The sequence below is a fragment of the Protopterus annectens genome, chromosome 14.part0 (genome assembly GCF_019279795.1).
Source record: "Protopterus annectens isolate FY-2018-M chromosome 14.part0, PAN1.0, whole genome shotgun sequence".
Classification (NCBI taxonomy): Eukaryota; Metazoa; Chordata; order Ceratodontiformes; family Protopteridae; genus Protopterus; species Protopterus annectens.
Window position 1 is genome coordinate 270,456,353 of NC_056748.1, and position 23,232 is coordinate 270,479,584.

Sequence of the window (23,232 nt, forward strand, 5' to 3'; positions counted from 1 at the left end):
GGCCGCATATGCAAAACTTCTTTCAAGAATTGTTAAACAAGAAACAGAGGACATTGGTAGAATCATGGGCAGACATGCCAAAATGGCTACAAGGTTAACCTAGATAGAAGCCCACGATAATATTTTGAGAAACAGTAGTACATAGTGCCCTGGTTATTGGTGTGAATCACCTAGAAAATATTTTTCAACTTGCCTATATACGATTTCCTAGTAGCAGGCTTGGTCTCCCTTAATACCTGTTGCACACCTTCATGGAAAGGTGCCTAAAAGATAATTAGAATTTTATCATCCAGGCTGGCAATGAGACTGGATTTAGTCGCACAAGATTAGAGGTGTTTAATAACCCCAGTCAGCGAGGAAGATAAGACATTATGTTCATAGCCTAACATTTAATCTAGGTTATCTTCATTCACTCATTACTGATGGCTGTCTGTTCCATCTTAGGAATCAAGTCGGCATTATAACAAGCTCATGCCAGCCAAAAAACTCTGGAGCTAAGCTTTATCCATAGTGCCCTTCTACCTGTTACCTCAGATTGAGTTTGCCCGTGATAAAGAAAGCAGAGGCCTTTTCTGAACAAGTCCCTGAATATGGGATATGGACCAAATTTGAACCTCCAGAAGCCCCATGGAGGGGGAAGGAAGGTAGGACACAATGAATGCATGAAAATATAAACAGACGGAATGTTATGGTAAGAACCTAACTTCTTTAACTGATGTTGTTAATCTTCATTCATTCCTTACTAATGGGAGAGTCCCTAGCCACTTATGTCCTGGGAGGCCCTATGGAGGGATGTAACTGAGTACCACTGAACCAAAAGATGCTCTTCCCCCTGCAGCCCAAAATCCAATCTGTAATGAGTGATAAAGGTACTAAGGGTAGCCTACATTGCAGCTGCACAGATCATCCACTGAAGCCCTTAAACAAAAAACAAGTGTCGCCACTGATCTGGTAGAGTGTGCTTTGACTTCATTCGGCAGAGGAATCTTATTATGTTGGTACCCAAAGTATATAAAATTTCTCAACCACTTAGGTAAAATTACCTTAGAAACAGGGTTTCCCCAATTTAGGCACAGAGTAGGAAACAAAACTGGTCAGATTTACGTACCGATTTAGTTCTGTCAAGGTAAAATCGTAATTGTCCATGTACATCCAGTAAATGAAAGTAGTATTCTCCTTTCAGAAGTTTAAAACCCACAAAGAAAAATCTAGCAAAGCTAGACTTCCAACTGTGCGACATCTTAAACTTCTTGCATCAGAGGCCTCATGGGATATACGCAAATCATCCCTTAAGGATATTAGGCGTTTCAGCTAAATGGCGATTCTGAATGTTTACTTTCATTTTTAAAAGTCTATTTATGGACAATTTCAGGTCATTAAAAAGCTAAACCCCTCTAGCTGTTGACATGCATGTTTCTGCCTTATGACATCAGCACAGCATAAGAGGAATGTTTGACCTTTGGAAACACAGGGCTTTCATACCCAGCTGATATCCATAAACATTAGGGTGTCTACAAAATATCACAACCAACAAACTCAAAACAAAGAGTAAAAAGGCCACACAGAAAAAACACAAAGAAAAATCTAGCAAAGCTAGACTTCCAACTGTGCGATACCTTAAACCTCTTGCATCAGACTGGTATCACACAGTTAGAAGTCTAGCTTTGCTAGATTTTGTTTTTTAACCAGTTGGTTCTGTGTGACCTTTTACGCTTTCCTTTCAGAAGTTTGGAAAAAAGACTTGGGGCAATAGTCAATTCCGAAATAACTTTGGGCAGTAAGGAAGGGTTAGTCCGGAGTGATACTCTATCCTTATGAAAGGATTATACAAGGGCATTTTATGCACAAGGCCTGAAGCTCGGATACGTGTCTTGAGATGATGGCTACTAAAAATAGGGATTTCCAAGATAAGAACTTTATCATAAGTGGCAGCAGGCTCAAAGGGTGATCGTGTCAGGGACTGTATCACTAATGTTAAAAAAACAAGGTTCAATCAGTTCCTTAAAGGGTGGTCTGATGTGTGCAACCCCTTTCAAGAAGGGGTTACACAGACTATGGGAAATTAAGGACGAGTCTTGCAGTCCATTATGAAAGTCAGAAAGAGCTGCCAAATGTACCCACATGGTGGAGGCTGCTGCTACTGAATGGAGAAGACTTGACAATCCAAAACCACAGTAACAAGAGCAGAGCAAGGGTCTAGTTCTCTCTGTTGGGACCAAATAAGGAATCTCTTCCACTTACTAAGGCAGATATTCCTGGTGGATGGTTTGTGAGAAGCCAGAAGAATGTTACACACCCAGGAGGTAAGGTTATTCTGCCTGGCAATTACTGGAAGTGGAAAAACTAAGCTGTTCGCTTGAGACTGGATATGTTTGGATGCATCAACCCTTTCGGGTGTGAAATTAATCTCAGAGGTGAATAGGTCGCAGCAAGGCTGCTACAGCGGCAGAAGATTTTCACCGCTATGGTTGAATTGAGGGACCACTCGTGAGGCAGGAGGATACATCTTCTCAGCTCGTCTGCAATCATGCTGGAATTCCTGGGAATATACATTGTTATCAGAAAGTGGTTGGAAGCCATCACCAATTATCAAAGTCTCATGGCTTCGACACAATGGGTAGGACTTGGTTCCACCCTGTTTGCTGATGTACCAGACCACTGACACTTTGTCGGACTAGATAGCAACCGTCCCTGATGGGAGGGCAGTGTGGAATGCTAGAAGCACTGCCCTCAGTTCTAGAACACAGATATGTAAAGTTGACCTCTATGGGTGACCAAGTGCCTTGGACCATCTTTCCCTGAAAGTGCCCCCCCCCAATCAGGGAAACGTCTGTGGTCACTATGGCCTTGGGCTGAGATGGGGGGAACGGAAGACTCCCTAGTTCTTTTTCTGGCTTCATCCACTAAGTTAAATCTTGTTTGCACTGGTTTGTTAAGCGGATCTGAAAAGGATATAGGATGGTGCGAAGAGGACCACAGTGTTAGTAGGAGTCAGTGAAGAAGTCTCATGTGTAGTCTCACCAGGGGAACTACTGTAATTGATGCTGTCACTTATTCTAGAAGTTGAAAGATAGCCCAAGCTGAAGCTTTGTCCTGAGATAGCATCACCCGGAGTTGGGACCTTAGTCCTTCTAATCTGTGATCTAGAAGGAAGACTAGGCAAGATTAGGTATTGAAAGGTGCTCCTATAAATTCCAAGGTTTGAGGAGGAGTCCACTTGCATTACTCGCTGTTTAGAGAGACTCCTAAGTATTTTGCTAGTTTTAGAGTGTAGCTTAAGGCTGTAACCAGTAGATGCTTGGTGGAGGTGCTAAAGAGCCAATCTAAGTAAGGAAACAGGAATCCTTGCAGTCTCAAGTGAGCTGTTACCACTGCCATGCATTTGGTGAATACTCTGGGGCCATACAAAGTCCAAAAGGCAGCACTCTGAATTGGTAATGACTGGATCCCAGCCAGAAGCAAAGAAATCTTCTGGAGTGCTTGTCCATTTTTATGTGGTAGTATGCATCCCGAAGATCTACTGAGCACATCCGATAGTCTTTCTCCAGGAAGGATAGAATAGACTGAACCGTGACCATCCAGAATTTTGACAAACTTGTTCAAAATGCCGAGATCCAGAATCAGTCTGGAGTAAAAGCCGGATGCTATTTGGTCTGGTGGGACTGCTTGGATGACTCCGACAGCTTCCTTACTTCTTGAGCTGCTGTCCCTTTGACTGGGTGGAACATTGGAAATTTGTCTTAATGGCTTTGGGTAAATATTGAAAGGTATGTGATGACCTCTGGCTATAAATTTTCTGCACCCAAGAATCTGTGGTTATTGATTACCAGGCAGGGTGGTACAGAGAGAAACGTCCCCCAACTGCCTCCAGAGAAATGCAATCAGGCTGCTCTTCAGGAGCACTGGTAGGGCTGTCCAGAGAAAATCTCTAGACGAAAGATATAAAACGAAAACAGAGAACGGAACAGTGCAATAGAAAGGAACCAAAAAAGATTAAATAAATGCACTGAACTTACAAGGCTAGAAACATAGCTTAATATACAGAAAATAAGACCAGGTAAGCACTTTCACGACAGCAAAGTCGCCCGAAAAATTAATATAATTAAATGCAAAATACATGTGGCTATATTTATGTATTTTGCATTTTCCTTATAAGGGCTATTCATTTAATTATATTAATTTGTCAGGTAACTTAAAGGATTAATTTAATGATACATTCATTTTGAAATAGTTGTCTGATGAGGCGACCTTGTCGTGAAAGCACTTACCTGGTCTTATTTTCTGTATATTAAACCACGTTTCTAGCCTTGCAAGTTAAGTGCATTTATTTATGTTTCAAAGAATCTCTAGACCCCTGGTTACGTGGATCCCCTCTGCCTCTGTAGGGGCATCTTCCTGATGAGTTCCAGGGGGGGGGGGGTAAACTCTGTCACTTGTGTAACAGAAAGGACCCTGGGATTTCTTGTGCCACATCTTTCCACTCCTCTGATTCCTAGAAAAAGGTTGTTGGGGGTGGAAAAACTTGTGCCCACGGCAGACTGGGTCCTGCTGTCCTTTTAATACCTGACTAACGTGTCTTCAGACGTGTCTTCGGGCCAAAAAGGGAAGAAGTTTCCACTGGAGCATTATGAAAGGAAGACTTAAAAGGGTCCTCAAAGTCACAAAGGCACATCCAGGCGCGACATCTCATGACAACGCCTGAACCCGCCACTCTAGCTGCCCCTTCGGTAGTGTAAGAGATTACCTGCATGGACAAGTTGGATACGGATTCCAGGGTTGCAATCTGCAAGCCAACTTTGTAGAGTACCTCGTCAGAGACTGCTCCTGCTAAGTTTCAGCAGAGTTCCGAGATTAGGTCTCTCTGGAGCCTGGTAAAGTGTGCCAAGTAACTGAAGGATTGAAGGACCTAATGGCAAAGGTCGATGAGGCAAACACTCGCTTCCCTAACCTGTCCATCACCAGAGACTCCCTATTTTGGGGGGGGGGGGGTGGCACAGTATAGCTCTCCTCAGCTAGCTCTTAGTGGCCACCGCCAAACACGTAGTCTAGCAGTAGGCCTTTAGACCAGTGTGGATTTTCTTCAGGCGAGGACAGAATTTTGTCTGGTCTCTTGAGGACTGGTTCAACAGTATCAGGACTCTTCCATGTGCGTTGCATGAGTTGGACTAGCTCATCTACAGGCGGGGTCACCCAAGAGGTAGAGGGTCAAGCATGAAAAACCTGCAAGAATACAGACTCCTCAGGCGAGGGGTTGCTGGGCTTCCAGCCTCCCCACTGTTTCAAGATTTCCAGTAAGTCTCCAAAAGGAGCCATCCTCAGAGGGCAACCCTGAGGGCAACCCCCCCCCCCCTTCATCGCAGTATGCATCTTCAGTGAGGGACTCTTTGGGGGAGTAGATGCATTTCCTCTTGCACGATCTCTTGCGTCGTACCTCTTAAGCAGGGGCTTCTGACAACTCCTGAGAGGGCGCCCTGTGTGAGGGTATCTTGAGGCTCTTGTGCTCGATGTCCCGATGTGGTAGACTGCGTCAGCGGTGGTGCAGAGGGAGGACATGATATTCCGACGCTGACTGTTTGCCTACAGAGGCAAGGGCCCTCTCCATCGGTTGGAAAGCTGGCCCTCCTGAAGATGGATGACAAGCCCGGAAGTGAGAGGGACAATCTCGGAATTGAGGTCACACCCCGCTCTGAAGAACCCACTCCCAAGGAAGGAGCCCCAAGAGGACTTGGTGATGCCAAAACTCCTGGAACCATAGAAGATGGAACCCTTAGGGGGAAAAAAAAAAACGCGCCGTACTAGGGGTAACTGTGCCGGCAGCCCAGTCACAATCCAGAGAATGGCTCGATTCCGAAAAAGTCTATGACCAAAGGGTCAGCTCCAGAACCACAGTGAGATCCACCAGTGGAACCGAACAAGTGGGAACTGAAATAGGTGTTGGTACCAGGTACTTGGAAACCTGCAAGGAGGTCAAAGGAGGAGAATATGTAGGAGTCTGTGGAGAAAAACTCCCAACTCCAGTTCAGAGGGGAGTTATGGAATTCCTCTGGCTGTCAGCAACTGATCCACAAGTTGCACCATGTCCATTTCAGAGAGGCTCCTGGAGGATCGGGTTGTTATCCCCGATGGAGAATCAGGCCATTCCAAGAAAGGCCTACATTGTTGCCCAAAAATGGATCTGCTGAAGGGGACTATTGGGTCAGAGGTACATTTTCTCCTAACGGGACCAGTAAGATATATATATGGAGGGAGGAGGTGACCAGGGTTGGCTGCACTATTGTTGGTAAAGAACAGGATGGAGCTGAAGCCATGATCGGTGCAGTGGACATAATCTGTACCATGACTGGTGCTGGAGGGAGCGTCACTGAGGATGATAGCAAACTGGGTGGTCCAGATTTCATAACAGAGGACGGTGTCATGGAGGGCTGTTGAGGCCCCAAAGTCGGTACCAATTTAGGTCTTTGTTCCGACAGTCTCTCTAGAATGAGGGGAAGGGACAGAATTACTTTCTTAGGAGGGGGCGAGCCCTCAGACCCAGAAATAGCCTCTGAAAAAGGAGTGGTTAAAAAGGCCTTTTAAAAATCAATTTGTCCTCTCTCTCATTTAGGTTGAGAACTGAACCCTTTACAAATCTCACAAGGTGGTTGAGCAGAGAGATGTGGAACACCCAGACAATAGACACAAGATAAGGGAGTGTCAAGAGTTGGGCATTTTGCGACCGTATTGGTCACACTGCTTGAAACCTGTATTTCCCTTCTTTTCAGACATGGCTGGAACCACTAATAGTCAATATCCACCAAAAAACAAATACAACACAAAATATAACCCTGAAATGTTTAAAAAACGGGTAACTTTTCCTTCCTAGAGAAGAAAAAAGGAAAAAACAACAACAATGGTATTAAGATTACCTCAAGAAGTAAAGGGAAAAGGCCTGCAGCAATGATGGTACTAGAGATTACCAAGTTGGTAAGGAAGAAGAAAAAAAAAAAAATCACTTAATTGGGGGGGGGGGGGGGAGTAAAAGTTTAGCGACTAATGCGAAAAAGGAATGATCAATGTAAAAGAGAATCTGAAGCAAATGTTTTAGAATAGGATTTAAAATGGTACTTGGCCAAGAGCTGGCTTGAACACGTCTTTACATCTACCCAGCAGCGAGATTTGAGGTAACAGGGAGAAGGGCACTATGGGTAAAGCTTAGCTTGAAAGTTTTTTGGCTGGCACAAGCTCGTTATAAGGCAGACTCTGTTAGAGGACAGAACACCCACCCAGCAGTAAGAACGAATGAAGATTAACATTAGATTCACTGTTACCACCCAGGCCCAAGGGAATTTACCATAAAGATCTCCAAATAGTCTCTCAAACTGGAAAGGATGAAAATGCATCTTATCCTTTGGTCCATCTGTAAGAAGTCCTATATTAAATTTTAAAAGGGGTAAACTGATGTACTTTAGGTTCTTCTCAATCCCAGAAGACCATCTCATGTAATCTGCAATAGTAAGCGTTTATCCTGGTCCTGCTCAGCTCGTCTGTCACTACATATTGCTGACAGAATAAATGATGTTTGGAGGATCAAGAAATGCTGCCTCCTAAACGGTCACAGCCAGCCAGTACAGAGGGAAAGAACTACTGCCCCTCTACTAGTTGAAATGTCACCACCACACTGTGGTGGTGTCAATCACAATAGATCACTGCTAATACCCCCTTTGACAGATATGGATTTGGCCTGCCATGTCCCATAGGCCACACTTTTCTACCATCACTGAAAGTGCTCCTCAAGCAGGAGGAGGAATCTGTTGGTGCAGATTATATTGTAATAAGAAGGGAAAAAGGGAAATCTGAATTATTAGCAGTCTCCACCCATCCAGCCCCTTCTTGATAATATACAAAACTGGAATCTGGAATTCCAGACAAAATGTTGGGTCCTCATGAACCCTAGAAACCCATCTCTGTATGCCAGTCAAAGAGAGGTTTTGAATATGTACCTGGAACCCCAGACTGGCAAGGGAGGAGACTATCCATATTAAAGACAACTAACCTCCAGGGAAAGGCTCTACAAAGACAGATTGGTTGTCTAAAGACATACAAGAATGTCTGCAAGCTCGCAAAGGACTATTCCTGGGAATAGGCTCTTTGTGAAAGCACTTAAAACTTGGTCTCCAAACAAGTTCTTCAAAACTGGAATATGAAACAAAATGCCTTCGCCCCGCTGTCCTAAAGGCACTCAGCCTAGAGTTAGAGAGAACAGCGATAGAAGGGGGACAGAATGCAGGTAGTCATTCTAATGATGTCTTGTCCTCATAGTGGATCAGTGTTTTTTCAACAACTATCCCTCCTCCAATCTCTTTTGTGTAGTTTGCCAGAAGTACGCAGGGACTGTCTAGATGGTTTTCTGAAGGTTGAAGAGGATCTGCTCGATTTACACTAGGGGACATGAAAAATCTTAACCCCCTGAACCAAATTTCCCTCTCATCAATTGTTAAAGGACATCAGTAGCAAAAGGACCAAATACAACTCCCATAAGGCAGAGTTCAAAATCTCAGATTTAATATGGTCAAGTACTCAGCCCTACCTCCTTGACAGTCACAGTGGCTCTAGACTCAGTATCTGTATAATCACATGCTCTTTAGGGCATGTTCAGAGACTTAAGTGGTATTCAAAAATAATTTATCAATATCCATCTTTTTGCACAAAGGAACTTCCACAAAAGGTCCTGGTAACGGATGATCTTAAAAGCCAAAGTTAGGATTCACCAAAAGCCTACTGCCAGGTGGAGGCAGAAATGGCCGCAGGATCAGACAGAAGGTGGGGGGGGGGGTCTGCAAGCTTGGGATTGAAGACAGGGGAAATCAGTATTAAAGATATCTTCCAAGGCTGGCCAAATAGGAGGAATTTATAGGTTCCCAGATTGAAAGCACTCTTTACGGGACCTTCTCCTCAATTCTGGAGGGAAGACCTCCACCTCTTCACTAAAAAAAAAAAAAAAAAAAAAAAAAAAATTGCAAGTCATCCTGGAAACAAAGAAAACTCCCCCAGTGCGGAGGGAATCCACAGAAGGAACTGTATCAATATCAGTCTCTTCCAAATTTTCTGCATCACCAAAAGGATTTGGGAAAGCATTTTTGAATTCCAGGCTCAACTGCCTGCCATAATCTTCTGATTAAGACCAGCATACTTTTTATGTACTATAAAGGAATCCTTAAATGAACAATGTCTAACAATTTGTTTCCTAAATAAAAGTATTGCTGAAGGCCAAGTCGGAGACTGCTTTTCCCCCAGCTACCCAGAGAAGAATCTCCACACCTACCTAAAGATGAATTGCGTGCAGCATTTCCCAGGCCCCAAAATATGTTCTCCCATGCCCTTATTGGACATCACAACATCTGCAGAGAATGTGTCCGACTGTTTATGATGGCAGACCACCAGAAGAAAAAACAGCTAAGAACAACAAATGGCCACTTCAGCATCCCCCACCAGAGGATGAGGCAAGGACTGGGCCACAAGTAACTGAAAGGACTCCAGTAAAAACAGACCAAAGTATCTGACTTGACAAGAGGGAGCAGCCCAACACACCTCAAGTAGTGCCAAAATCAAAGCGGCTGCACAAGCAGTACATTAAACTCTTGGCTGAACAGTAGGTCCTTTCCCTATTTGGTTGAGACAAACTCAGGTAAATTGCCATGAAATACACAAGCAATAAAAAATGCCATAATTTAAACACCCACACCAAAAGTTGCAGTAGTACACAAAATTGACCCCAATAAGAGTCAATAAAGCTATTAAGGTGGTTCATGACAGACTACAGATATTTAAACACCAGGTTTAAGGGGGGTGCAGTAACTTAGAAAACCATGTTCGAGTTTTAACAAGGGCAGTGAATTGTAATGTGGTAGGGTTCCCCAAAGGGGACTTATCTGCCATAAAGCTGTAGGCAGACAGCTGCTCCTGAGAAGCTCCTTATTTCCTTGCCATCTCACAGGCAGCAAGTTCTGAAGTCACTTCCTTATAGCTGCTATCAATCCGATTGGTACTGCAGAAATCAGCAGTAAGAGTAGAGATGTGAGAGGGAGCAAAAAGTTGTGAAGTTGGCCATTTGTTGCTTCCTTGGCAAGAAACACTATAGACAAAGACTACTGCAGCATTTAGAATAATGGACAGCTTCATATTACCCCCCCCCCCCCAATAGAATGTGCATAGACTTAAGGCTTCCCTTAAAAGCATTTTAGTTTAATAAGAAGCAAGGCATGTGAAAAAAAGAAAAAAAAAAAAAGTTCACTTTCACTACATGCATCTACATTATAAAAATTACATAAGTTTCATACATCTAATAAATATCTACAGCCTCGTCACTTATTGTTCACACATCACAGCTACTAAAATTCCCTTAAATACTAGGTCTACACTACTTTTTATCCATGTTTACATGGTACAGCATACAAAATAGATAGCAACCCCCCAAAAATCTACATAACCCCCAAAAATCTACATCTCCCCAAACCAAAATATACATATTAAAACATGGATTGTACATAATTGTCATTTTACACCCGCCCCCCAAAAAAAACAAACACTTAGAGAAAAAAAAAAAAAAAAAGCTACTTTAACTGCAACTAGTCAAAATCAGTAAATAGCATTAACTGCAACTAGTCAAAAATCAGTAAATAGCATTAACTGCAACTAGTCAAAAAAATCAGTAAATAGCATTACTAACATAACAGAGCCAAATTGTAGTAATCTAAACTCACTAAAATTATCCTACCATAAAATCTCACTGAATTACCAAATTACTTCAAAATAAAAATGAACCAAAATGTTAAAACTATTTTACCCAACTGGCTGAAGGTCACCTCAAATCCAAAAATCTCTAAAGACAACTACAGCCCAAAAGGACTAGATTAACTTTAGCAAAACCAGCAGCAAAATTAAATCCAAGGTTGCCATCACTGACAGTCTATTTAGCATACAGATACTTTTACAAAATTACCAAATTAATTCAACTAAGGGCTTGCATAATACTAATAATCATCCATCATAATCATCACCCAGCTCGCCTACTCTGGATGGGGGAGGCATTAAGATATACTTGTCATATTAAGCACATTAAAGCAGGTGACAAAATGCAGTCATTAAGCACAGCTTATCAAGGCCTCTGTGGTGATGCAGGCACTTCATGTGAGCCACCAGAGGTGGAATTAGAGGCCAAATGAAAAAAACACCCTCAGTAACTGCAACTTGAGGACCCAAGAAACCTCTATGGTCGCCTGCATAATATCCCCATGGTTAGCTTTTGTTCTACACCAAGGAACAAAATGGCAAGGGAATGAATGGGTTGCTGTCCAGTGTTGAGAGGGGGATGACCGTTAGCAGAGAGAAAATGCACACAACTGGTGGTCGGGGGGGGGGGGGCAGCTTATCAAGCTGGGAGATGAAAGGTCCTATAAATATTTGAAAAATGAAATGGAAAGGACAAAAATGTAGTGTACTACAAAACAATGCATTAAAAATACAGCCAACACACCAGCAGACAGATTTTGGGAAATTTCAGACATGAAGGTGCACCCCCTCCCCATATACAGATGCCTTCAATAGATTCCTGACCGAAGGTATATTTGAAATGGTAATTTCTTAGCTTACTGCGAGGGCAGGACATACCAGATCCATGAGAAAAGATGAAATAGCAGAGGCATAATTTTTGTGCAAATCAAAAAATAGCCAGTTAATAATGTACTTAAGGAAAGTATCTACACTGCCCCACACTTGGTAGCAGAAGCCTAAAGTAAGTGATGCAATGTAACCGGAGTCAACAACTAGCTGCATGGCTAGACGACATGCAAAAATAGGATGACTCCTACCCTAAAAACCTTCATTCACCAGTGCAGTCCTGCAATGCTGTCCTTTGGCCATGCAGATACAAGTGCAAACTCTGAGACAGAGCCTTAACGCTGCCGACATTGCCTACCTTCAAAAAATACTAAACATTAGATGGGACGGGTATAATGGAAATTATCTTTAATTCTGGCATTTGGCACCTCCCCCAACTTTAAAGTGTCGTCCACCGATGGTATAAAGAGAAGACATTCAAATCTTTTAGACAAACTTTCCTTTGATAGTCATATAGTTGCTACCATCTCCAAAACATAAGTTGCCTTACTAAACAGAATAGCTCACAAAAGCAAATAAAGGGATTAAAAAGTTAAACTACAGCAACTCCCCTTTCCCTAGACTGTATCTTACTTCATTGTAGGAAACTCATGTCTTGCATAAACCAAGAAACAGCCTCCAAACCAAAGGTTTTCAATAGCAATACACTTCAGACATGGTATTTTGTTTATACACAGTGTCTGAATTTCTCAAACTCAACCCTTCAATTCTTAACTTCAAACAGTTAAATAAAAATGACTACATGGGCATTCAGTTCCAACACGAATCGAGTAACCACAACCTCAATGGCCAACAGGCACTGAGCTTTTTCACCAAGCCTATGGACCAACAGTCACAAAAGAAATCTCCAAGCCGACACGTGCCTATGCATCTACTGTAGTGGTGTCTAGACACACACAAAGTTAATGCATGCATTATTACGTCAAACATCTTCATAAATGTAGTCCAAGGTGCAGAAGATGCAAGGCTACTACTAAAATCTAACTGAAAAATAAAAATTCCAAGAATAAAGTGTTTTCAACCTACACAGAGGTTTTTGAACACACAAAAAGGGGCTGTACACTATTCAGCAAACAGTACTACCAACAAAATATCCATACTGCCTGTTGAGATCTATACTTTGATCAAGACTCTACAGTACTGTGCAAGGAATACAGACACTGTAAAAGCTAGCCATCTTAGTCAAGAAAGACTACTTGTTTGTAAGGAACTTGCTCTTCAGAAGCTGCAAGGCGAGGACTTCAGACCGCAGGGTCTGTAATGTAGAATCTTTTTTTTCCTGAATTAAAGGACTTCAAACAAGGTCTTCCAGCATGCAAGACTTCCTGCAAAAGTCATGCAAGAATAATAATAGTAAGCAAACTTATCCCAATGATGGGTCTCGTGAGAAAGTGCTCTATGAAAGGCCTTGCACATATTAAGGGAAACCAGATACATTATATATTCCACAGTACTGAAGCTGGAATGGGCTGAAAAGGGATTGGGATCACATTCAGCAGCCAATTATCTTTGCACATTTATGTGGTCTAGATCTTTTGAGAAGATGGGCTGAGGGGAGGGCTGCAGCCCAAGAAGCCTGATTGGTGTGGAGTAAAATTATCCTAGTTTAAACAAAAAAAAAAAAAAAAAAACTATGGGAAAGTGCAGAGGATCCTAAATGCCAGGGCTTCATGCCAACAGCCTAAATCAAACAGGAAGTAGAAAATACTTGACACACTTGGACACAGCCTGGGATAAAAAAAAAAAAAAAGTTGCAAATGGTGCCCCCTATTTTCAGGGAATCTTTCTCACTCTGTACAGAACTTCCAGACCATTGCACAGCATCTACTCTTCATAGTAGAATTCAGCCTCTCATTGCCTTTCTGTACAAGACAAAGATCTGAAATCCTCCCTGTCTGTTAATAATCATGACAGTGGTCTTAGTATAACTGACAGAATGGACAGACCTTAGGTTAAGAGGCAGTGAAAGGCCAACAAGAAGAGAAGTAATGCTTTAATCTGATCTACAAACGGAAACTCAGTTTGTCCACATACCTTACACTGAAACTGATCCGCAGAATGTCCCCTCATAAGGGTGGGAACATTTGCTTCAGTGGTTAGTAGACTACTCATGGCAAAGGTAGTCTTCACAGGCTTGTGCCACTGCATTCTGCAGATACTGGACAACTTGAAAATGGCATCCAACAGATTGCTATAACCCAGAAGCAGCGCCATGTGGAATCTTTAATGCAGCACCAACACAACAGAAGTCACCACACTTATTACCCAGAGAAACTAATTGTGGGACATTGTTGCATCAGCAGCAAATTTACTCTGCTTCCTAGATTTGCTTTGGATCATTTCGAGTGTCAACAATACCTGGAGAAGTCCTAGTGTCCATGGAAAGGGAAAGTCAGAAGACAAGGTGACTGACAGAATTTTGCAAAACTTGCCCCACGGAACGAACATGTGAAGCAGAAAAAGTTTGCTTTGGAAGTTGCTATTAGAAGTCAGCGCAATGCAATCCTGTCGTTTTCCAATTTGACAGGAAAATCTGCTACCAATATGACATGCAAATGCATTTCATGAACAACCTGAGGGCAGGATCAAGTGTAACTGATATCCCCCATTCATCGACTGCCTTGCCCATTCCTCATTGGTTATTTTGAGCCAGTAGAGACAAGAAGGGAAACCTTCCTCCAAAGTGAGGAGTCACCCACCAAAAAGGAGCCTGTAGCCACCTTGGGGGGGGGGGGGCAGGCCTACTATCCATGGTGCAATGCCCTTGTTGGAATCCAAACAAGGAAGGCTACCAGGATGTAGTGACAACTTGTTGGTGTTCTAAGTAGTAGTGGACCAACCCTTCAATTAATTTCTGTAGATTACAGCAAAAACGCCATGAAGGATGGAATCTTGCAAATGCAGTTAGCTGAGGTCATGTTTTCATTCCCTTCAGATCATTAGCAATTTCAAAAACATACAAGATGCCCTTAAACAGTGGCTATAAGAGGCCTAAACAGGCATCATTGACCATCATGAGCTGAAGCCAAGAAGACAGGTGCCCAATTCCAGATCCTGCTGATCTAGCTGCACGTTCTAAGGTACTCTGTAATATGGGCCATAAGGTTGCTCACCCTAAAGGAAGTGAACACCTGCACCTTAGTTAAGAGTCTCTTAGGAAGCCTTCAGAGACCCTATTCACCTCAGGGTAGATTCTGTCCATAATTCAAGTATGCATCAAAACAGCTCAGTGCCATCACAAAAATGTGGAGAGGGGGAAAAAAAAAACAAAAAAAAATGACATTCCTGTAAGGGAGAGAAGTGCATGCAATCCAACCCAACTGTGGCCTTACACATCATGGGCATTTACTGGGAGGGGGTATGTTACTTTGGGCATTACTGTCTGCCTCTATCAGGGGTGAATTTCAGATCCCCCCATCCACTGGTCAATGTTACTTTTAAAACGGTGTTAGAGATGAACTCTGCTTCATGTGGATAGGGCATCTCATAGGTGATTACAATACTAAACTCCAGGGGGCCTTTTTAATCCTAACCAAGCTCCCCAATTTGAGAATCAAACTCTACCTTGTGTCTGTAAAGTAAAACACTAACCATACCACCAACCCACTTGGCTATACATCAAAAAGAGGAGTTTTCCTCAAGACAGCAGAAGAGGCCCTGAGGTCCTGCTTTGATGTTCCTACCCACACTTATCACTCTTCATTAGTCTATTTAAATCCACATTCCTAGGGACCAAGTCTACAATGTCTGGGTGTTCCAATGCAATGGATGAAGTGTTCTGACGGCATCTGCCAGGCCAGAGAAGTAAATGCCCACAGACTATTCTGCAAACAGTTTAATACATTATGGGGAAGAGACACTAGTCCTCGAGGCTGACACAGTATAATACACAAATTTTCCCAAACCTGGGCACATCCCTTCCACAAGGTTCAGCTACAGATACAGCATACACTTTGGGCTTTAAGTTTGGAAGACTGAAGATGCCAAAGGCTTCTAGCAAAGCTGTACAATTTTGGACTGTAGTGGATGCACACTACACCTGAAAAGGTTGGAGGGGGCAGAGGTAGTTATGGTTGTGAAAACCATCTTGAAAAGAAGAGTATGAAAGGCCAGAGGTGAGCAATGCACATATTTCAGCACCAGTGGTACATAATCCTAGATAAGGCCCTGGTCATTGGGTAAGCAGAGACTATAAAAACAAGTTCTTCCACATGTCAAAATAGAGACTTTCCAGTAACAGAATTTATCTCCTTTAGTACCTGCTGTAATCTCCAACAAGAGGTGCCTAAAAAGGTATCAGAATTGTAACATCCAGGCAGATAAAATGATACTTTAAAATGGTGTATATAACTCCCAGTCTCGTGTGAGCAAATCTGCACAGTGAGGAAGCTTGTGGTAAAGGTCTTTTGCCAATTCCATAAAAAAAAAAAAAAGAACCAATGTTGCCTGGACCAAAAAGGTCACCACAATGTTTACCATGGTTACAAGTTAAAAGGGTGGAAATGTACAGCGTGTCAAACATTCTTATGTAAAAGGAATGAAAAAAGCATCTTTTGATCTGCCCATTTTGAAAATTGCTGGAAGACTCCCCTCACTCAATTTCCATTTGAGAGGGTCTGTCCTGGCCCTGCTCAACCTATTTGCCACTATCTTTTGCAGGAATGTTAAAGCAAGATGCTTGGCAGGTTAAAACAGTGCTGAAGAGCCAGCTCCCAAACAAACATAGCCAGCCTGCACAAAGGGTACAATCTTGTATCCCCTTGTTATTACATGTACCACATTCACTGCATTACGATCTGAAATCTGGAGAGGTCCTAGAGGACCACAGATAAAAGGGATTAAAAGGCATTGGTCACTGTCCACACCTCAATGTATATGCTTTGGTTTATCTGTAGAATTCCACAAGCCTTGCACCTTTACCCCCCCCCCTCAAACTTGCTCCCCAAACACAATCTGAAGAATCTAGAGAGTTGGAGATGGAGGAGAAAAAGGGAAACCTTTATTTGGTAGTTTTAAATAGTTGCTACCAGTGCAGTTCCTTTAAAGACCAAAAAAGTATCTGAAAAATCTAAAAGATGCAGGTAGCGAATCTCTTGTAGATGACCTTAAAATCTTCACGTGCACCCTTGCGAGTGGAATGAGAAACAGAGAAGCCATGAATCCCACAATCCTGAGAAACACTTTGCTGTAGCGGGAAACTTAAATCTCAGGAAGATTACCTGACAAAAAACACTAATCATACTGCATTTGCAAGACCGTATACAAGACGGTCTTGTATGACTGAGTCAAGGAGGAATTCTGAAAGCTTATATGGAAATGGGCTTCTCTGTCTTGACTTGACAAGACTATGTAAAAACATCTAAATGGGGTAGAGGAGGGAGGGAGGGAGGAGTGCCAGTTTGCACTGAATGACTGGAGATAGGAAGTTTGAAAAGAAAACATACTCTGGGTAGAAAATGGTGCAAAGGGTAATGCAGAGAATGGACTGTGTGACCCAGAGACAATAGAATGGGAAAGTCTTCAGTGACAATAATATAATGGAATGCATACATTAGGTCCAATGTTACCATGTTTCCCTGGGAAATGAGAGGCAACAGACTCTGCAGGGTCAATATCTAGAGAGGGGGGATTTTTTTCTTAAATCAATCTGTGGATCTAGAATGTCTCCCCAAAAAGACGCAACAGAAACACCGAGCCCTAGAGCCGTACTTCTATTCCAGGGGGAGCAAAGGAGTAAGAACCAGAGAAAAATATTCTGCTTGGTTTAGAGGAAGAGAACACTCCTGTGGAAGGCTTTGCATCCAGTGCCAACCATATCCCTCCTGAAACAAACATTCACTCAGTCACAAACCGTTGCCAAAGGGCACTGTACAGAGCCAGCTGTTTGGACAAAAGGAGAAGTCATTCTGAAAAGGCTGACTGTCCTTTATTAGACAAAGATCACCTTGTTTTTGATTTGTTACCTCATGCCATCTCATACAGATTCCATGTTTGGCATGAGAAGGCAGGGATTGCTTATTCAATTTCTTAGGCTTGAAAGACAGGATGTGGAGGATTTGTAAGGGGGAGGCCTGACAACTGAAATTCCTCAAGTAATTCTCCCTCCTTTACTGGATTGTTTGGCGGCCCTAAGAAGTGTACGGTCCTCATAAAAACCTCATTATGGAAAGCCGAATTCCAAAGTTCAAACCATTTCAAAAAGGTTTTAGTTACATACCCAGGCATACTTCCTCAAAACAGAAGCAGATGTCCAAGACAGTATCTGCACAGTCATATACATTACCAAAATCATGTTTAGATACTTGACACATTAGAAACACAGGCACTACCTTCAGAGGGGGGAGTAGACTGATTTCTTCACTTCTATGCAAAAGTAGAATTTTCCACTAGTTAAAGCCTATGAAGTGGAAGAACACATTCTCTTCCTAAACTGCAGGGGTAAGAATTGAATGATCCTTGGAGGTTGTTACCTGCTGGTTTAGGTGTTAAGACTGCTGCAGGATCATACCTGTGGATAGAAGTCTAGTACCAATTAGGCTTAACAATGCTCAACTATCTGCATCATCGGGAACTGAACTGTGAGAATAGAGATGGTTACAGGCAGTACTGATCAACCACCTCCTTGACTGGCAGTAGCAGGAGAACACAGAATGAGACAAAATGTCACATCTTCCTCAATACAGGGGAACATGCATGTTCCCCTACATATGCCTCATTCATACTGACAAAAACCTGAGAAACAGAAAATTCCTCCAGACAGACATGAGGACCCTGTTTCACTTACAGTTTTGGATTGAAGAATTTGCAGGAGAATAAATCCAGTCTTGTGTCCGACTCATCTGACATGCCTTCCACTGTAATTTTTTTTTGGACTTGCAAGATTTACAGTTACTGTATTCAGTGCACCAGAACAAACTAAATTTTAGTACAAGATTAAAAAATCCTGCTCTCTCACAGATACCAAGTACAGTAATAAAAATGTTTAACTTTTTTTTGTTATAGGAATCCAAAGTGACTGACTGAGCTGAAATATCAGGTAGTCTCTTCCCCTCACACACATCCTGCAGTACCCCCCAGAACGTCTCCCTGCCCCAGAAAAAAATGGTTCTCCCCTGCCCACAACAGACAGTGGAACAACTGAAGAGAGTGGCGGAAAGGGCTACACCTGAGGAACCTGGACAGGATAAGTGACTTACCTGGGAACTATTACTGGTTACTACAGAGTCACCAAACATTGGCTGAATTGGAAAATGAGCCCATGGAGTTGGCAAGGATTCACTGCCAAGTTGTTTTTTTGCGAAGAAGAAGAAGAAAAAAAAAAAAAAAAAAAAGACTGCAGACCAGTAAAAGTGGGGCAAGTATCCACGCTGTGACCAAAGAGGACGCTATAGATATGCCCTATAATGCTAGAATAAGCACGCTGTCACACCGTTTGCACAAACGGATTTCCTTTCTTACACACAAGAAAAAGAAAAACACTAATGCATAAGCAGTACACAATAATCCTGGCAGAAACCTCTTTAAAATAAGATTTAATCTGACAGAAAATAGTGGTAGGCAAATTTTTCCCCTTAAAGTTCACTGACCAAATGAAAAATACTTCCCCACACAACTTCAAAAGCAAATTAAAAATATATAAATTTACATAAGCAGCAGATTTCACGACAAAATAAGATCTCAAAATTAGCAAAAACTAAAAAAAACAAAAAAAACAAAACAGTGGCCCCAAAAGGAAACTTCCGATAAACGAATGAAAAAAATATATATATGTGAAAGTTTCTTTAAGGGTCAGAACTGATTTTTTCCCCCACAAACTGTTCTGTGTAAAAGGGTTTTCCCAAAGGGGAATTATATGCCAGTAAAAGAAAGTTGAAGTGCCAGCTGCTGCACTTGTGAAGAAACATCTTGGAGGGTTCGCAGAGCAAAAACTATGAACTAATGATTTTCTACTCTGACTTCTGTTTTTCTCTCTACACAGCTATTCAATTTGCAGTCAGACTGAAGTTTAGAAGGGAGCCAGAGCTTTTGGAAGCTGGCCAGATTTGGGCAAGACAATCCATACACCATAAAGGCTACTGCAACACTGGGAATGCTGAACAGTTTTGTATTACAAATGCTCTACAGCTTCATAAATTTATCACAATGAGAAGTAATTTAGGCTTGACAGAAGCACTCTGGTCACAAATAAATGCATACAAGTTGTGATATTGGCGTTTTTGCCATGTATCAGATTAATTGTGCTTTTGAAAAAGGTAGGGGGTGGGGATGACCCCTCTCCAATGTCTGAAGTACCCGAAGGATCATAAGGCTGTCCAAGATATGAAATGTTTTTTACAATGCGATTCACCAGTGCATCAACTTTAACAGATATTCAAACATGACTGGGTCTCATGCTTTAATATCTAAGCAACCCAAATACATTGCATCTGTCCATACCGTGACAACAGTGGCAGCAGTTATAAGAGAAGCTAGCTCCACCCCATCCAAAAAGCTTCAGGAAGAAAAAAGTCTCAGTAAAGCATTACAAATCTCACCCAAAGAAAATTCTTCACTGCAGAATGGAGTCCATTTGCACCACACCAGATGATATTTTGCAGAAAGAAAAATGGAGAGGCAGCAGGTACAAGAGTCCTGTGGCAATGGACAAGCCCTGGCAGCTTAGTGTTTTTATGCACCATACGATCTTAAGCACTGATGCTTCAATCCTAGCAGCTACTTAAGACTTGTATGAAAGCAAATTAAGACTTCTGGGCAAAACAGCACAACACATTTTTAAATTTAATTTTTACTAAATGCCATATCAAAATAGCAACCTACATTTCTGATGAAAATGGTAGAGGTAAGCAAGCAGACTACAATAAAATATGCTGAAAGATGTTATGCGCATGCGTGTGGTGAAGGGAGAGACGGAAACTCTGTAGCAACAAAAAAAGTTGTACATCTCCCAAATGGTTAAAGATCAGACTACATTTGCATCTATCCACGGCACACAGCACAAAGTGATGAAGCAAATACAGACATCGCTGTGCAGCATCCAATAAACAGACTACTTACTAGTGCTGAAAGGATGCGTCTGGCTGGCAAAGCTGCTTAATGCACCATTACAGACACTTGTTTGTTTAACCAAAGGACTTCGCAAAGTGTTGGATACTACGGATTGTGTTGCACAAGAGTATGCCCGGCATACCTAGGGAAAGAAAAAAAAAATACGAGTTAGGGAACACTAGGCAAATGGCAGTTAACCAGTAACATGTAAATTATGTTAAAGGAAATTACACTTTGACATTCAATTAAAAACATAAGTAAAATCAGAGATCTCCATGAGACAGTTAGTGAAGTCAAGCTAAAACAAGTGCTATAGTGCTAGACAATACAACAGCAATACAAATGCACACAGGCTTACAGTTCTCAAGTTGCTGCTACTCAAAAGACTGAAGATTTTGGAGCCTAGCCACTGCTGTCCTACTGGTAGAGCCAACCATTCGGTAGGCTTGAGGTACTTCCTCTGCCATTTGTGTGTCAGATTAAAAGACATAGGGATATAAAGGTGGGGGAACTCTTTGGGAAGGGATCAGGCATGTCAACAAGTTCTATATTTTTAATACATACAGATCCTTTGCCCTTGTATGCCTTACCACTGCTCTTGTGGATATTCAGTAGTTCAAGCTACAGATTGTGTCATTTACAACCTGCAGTCCAGGCACAGTCAAACTGTCTGGTTACAAAGTAAGCAAATTCCAGACCAAACAGAACACTGTGGGGACCTGAACAGGAACAAGAAGGGAAGGAGGACCTCTTTACTGAAAGGAGATGCCCTCAGTAATCAGTTGGGTAAGGTACAAAGCCTTCCTAGCAAAAGTGGATACAAGACAGTCAAAAGGGATTAGCCATGAAGGTGACTAGGTCACTAATATTTTACAAGTGAGTGATCATTTATGTGGTAGACATTTCCCAAACTGGATATTTTGTAGATTTTCAGTTGGAAACAAGACCAGGTATGTTTGTGCCTCTAGTGACAGGATGCATTTGTTTGAGGAAGTGCTAACCATATTTATCTGTAAAGGTGTTGGGAGTGCCAGTTTAAAACCCCCTAGAAAGAAGGAAGGAAGGAAGGAAAGAACCTGGGTTAAATTATAAGGAATCTACTCTATACTTTATGATTTTTAAGCATCACTGATCAGGTTCTGCAACTGGTCAAGATGTATTAGAAGGCAGAGTTAATGTTATCACTTGCAGGACAGTATTCTAGGTAGAAAAGCCAGTAACCAAAGAAGCGCCATCACTGTACTAGAATGGAGTTTCAGGGACACCACCATTATCTACGTTTTTTTCAGAGTTACGAAAGCTTTAAGGGGGGCATTTTCTCATTTTATGGTCCTACTACTGAGCAGTACTACACAGACATGAGCTAATCTACTAAATACAAATTCATACCAGGTAAGCGGATATCTACTTCCTTAACCAGTAAAAGACCCAAGGAGACTGGTACAGGCCATCACCAGCAAAGCAGACAGTTTTCCACCTACCTCCATGGGGGCCCACTTAGAAAGCAAACAGCAATTACTGGAGTCAATCTTTTGCTTACATTGTGGCATCATCCTCAGTAACAGCAGGATACCACTCGACATACTCAAAGCTCCATGTTCTCTTTATATAGTCAGGGTGCACTGGAAATAATCCGCAGTCACATGAAAAAGTGACCATTTCATATTCATAACTGGGGTGGAAATGACAAGTACCCTGATGTGCAGGTTTCCAGCAAACATGGCAGAGTGACTGTAGTACTTAAAATACAAATTTGGTGCATAAAACAATTTAAAGACTCCCAATACCACCTCAGTCCCTCTGTGCAAGTCTTCTTCCTGCCTCTCCAAATTATGTTCAAGGCATGCAGTTCATTCTGAGCAAGATAGGTAGCACACAAGTAGGAGAGAGATGGGAAAAGAACAGCTGAGATACCAGTAAAGACAAGTCCTCTGGTCAGTTCTGCAGACAGCTGGAGGGACATGCACCGAGATGGAGTGCTCCATCTTCATTTCATACTACTGCACAGTCAAGATATTAAAAACTTTCATTTTGTGGCTTTCTCTAGTGCTTTGTAGGCTAATAGCTGCAGGCTAGTGGGGGCTGGTTCTTTTTTTGTAAAAAAGTTGTTCTGGTATTTAAGCCCCAACTTTGGGAGAGTTTCTGTCTATACACACTGAGCAGAGTGGATGAGAGGTGTGGACTCTTAGCGGAGATATACAAGTACCCTGTTTTTTTTTCCCCCGATTTATACAGTTTCAAGCAATTTATATATAGCACTTTTATTGTAAATCGGCATGGGTAACTGATCTGTTTGCAGTTAAAGCATTCTGTACCTTTACAAATCTTTTTATGTTTAAAAACTTTCATTTTGTGGCTTTCTCTAGTGCTTTGTAGCCTAATAGCTTTAGTGTCCCCATCCACCCACCCTCCCTGTTAGTGTCTTGTGTTATACTTGGTGGCTTTGCAGTTGCCCGCCCCTACTGTAAATCTGATCTGGGACACTCCTCCCAGTCTAGTGTCATTAGCTCATTCTACCCAATACAGAGAGAC

General features: G+C 42.1%; 1 protein-coding gene across 2 annotated transcripts in view; it reads right to left on the reverse strand.

The window, feature by feature from the left end:
- PRDX3 (peroxiredoxin 3) overlaps positions 1–23,232 on the reverse strand; it is a 223,465-nt gene that overhangs the window by 154,949 nt on the left and 45,284 nt on the right. For both annotated transcript variants that reach the window (XM_044055983.1, XM_044055984.1), the window contains exon 2: positions 20,710–20,842. In XM_044055983.1, coding sequence (XP_043911918.1) covers positions 20,710–20,842 — 133 coding nt within the window. The remainder of the gene's footprint in view (positions 1–20,709; positions 20,843–23,232) is intronic.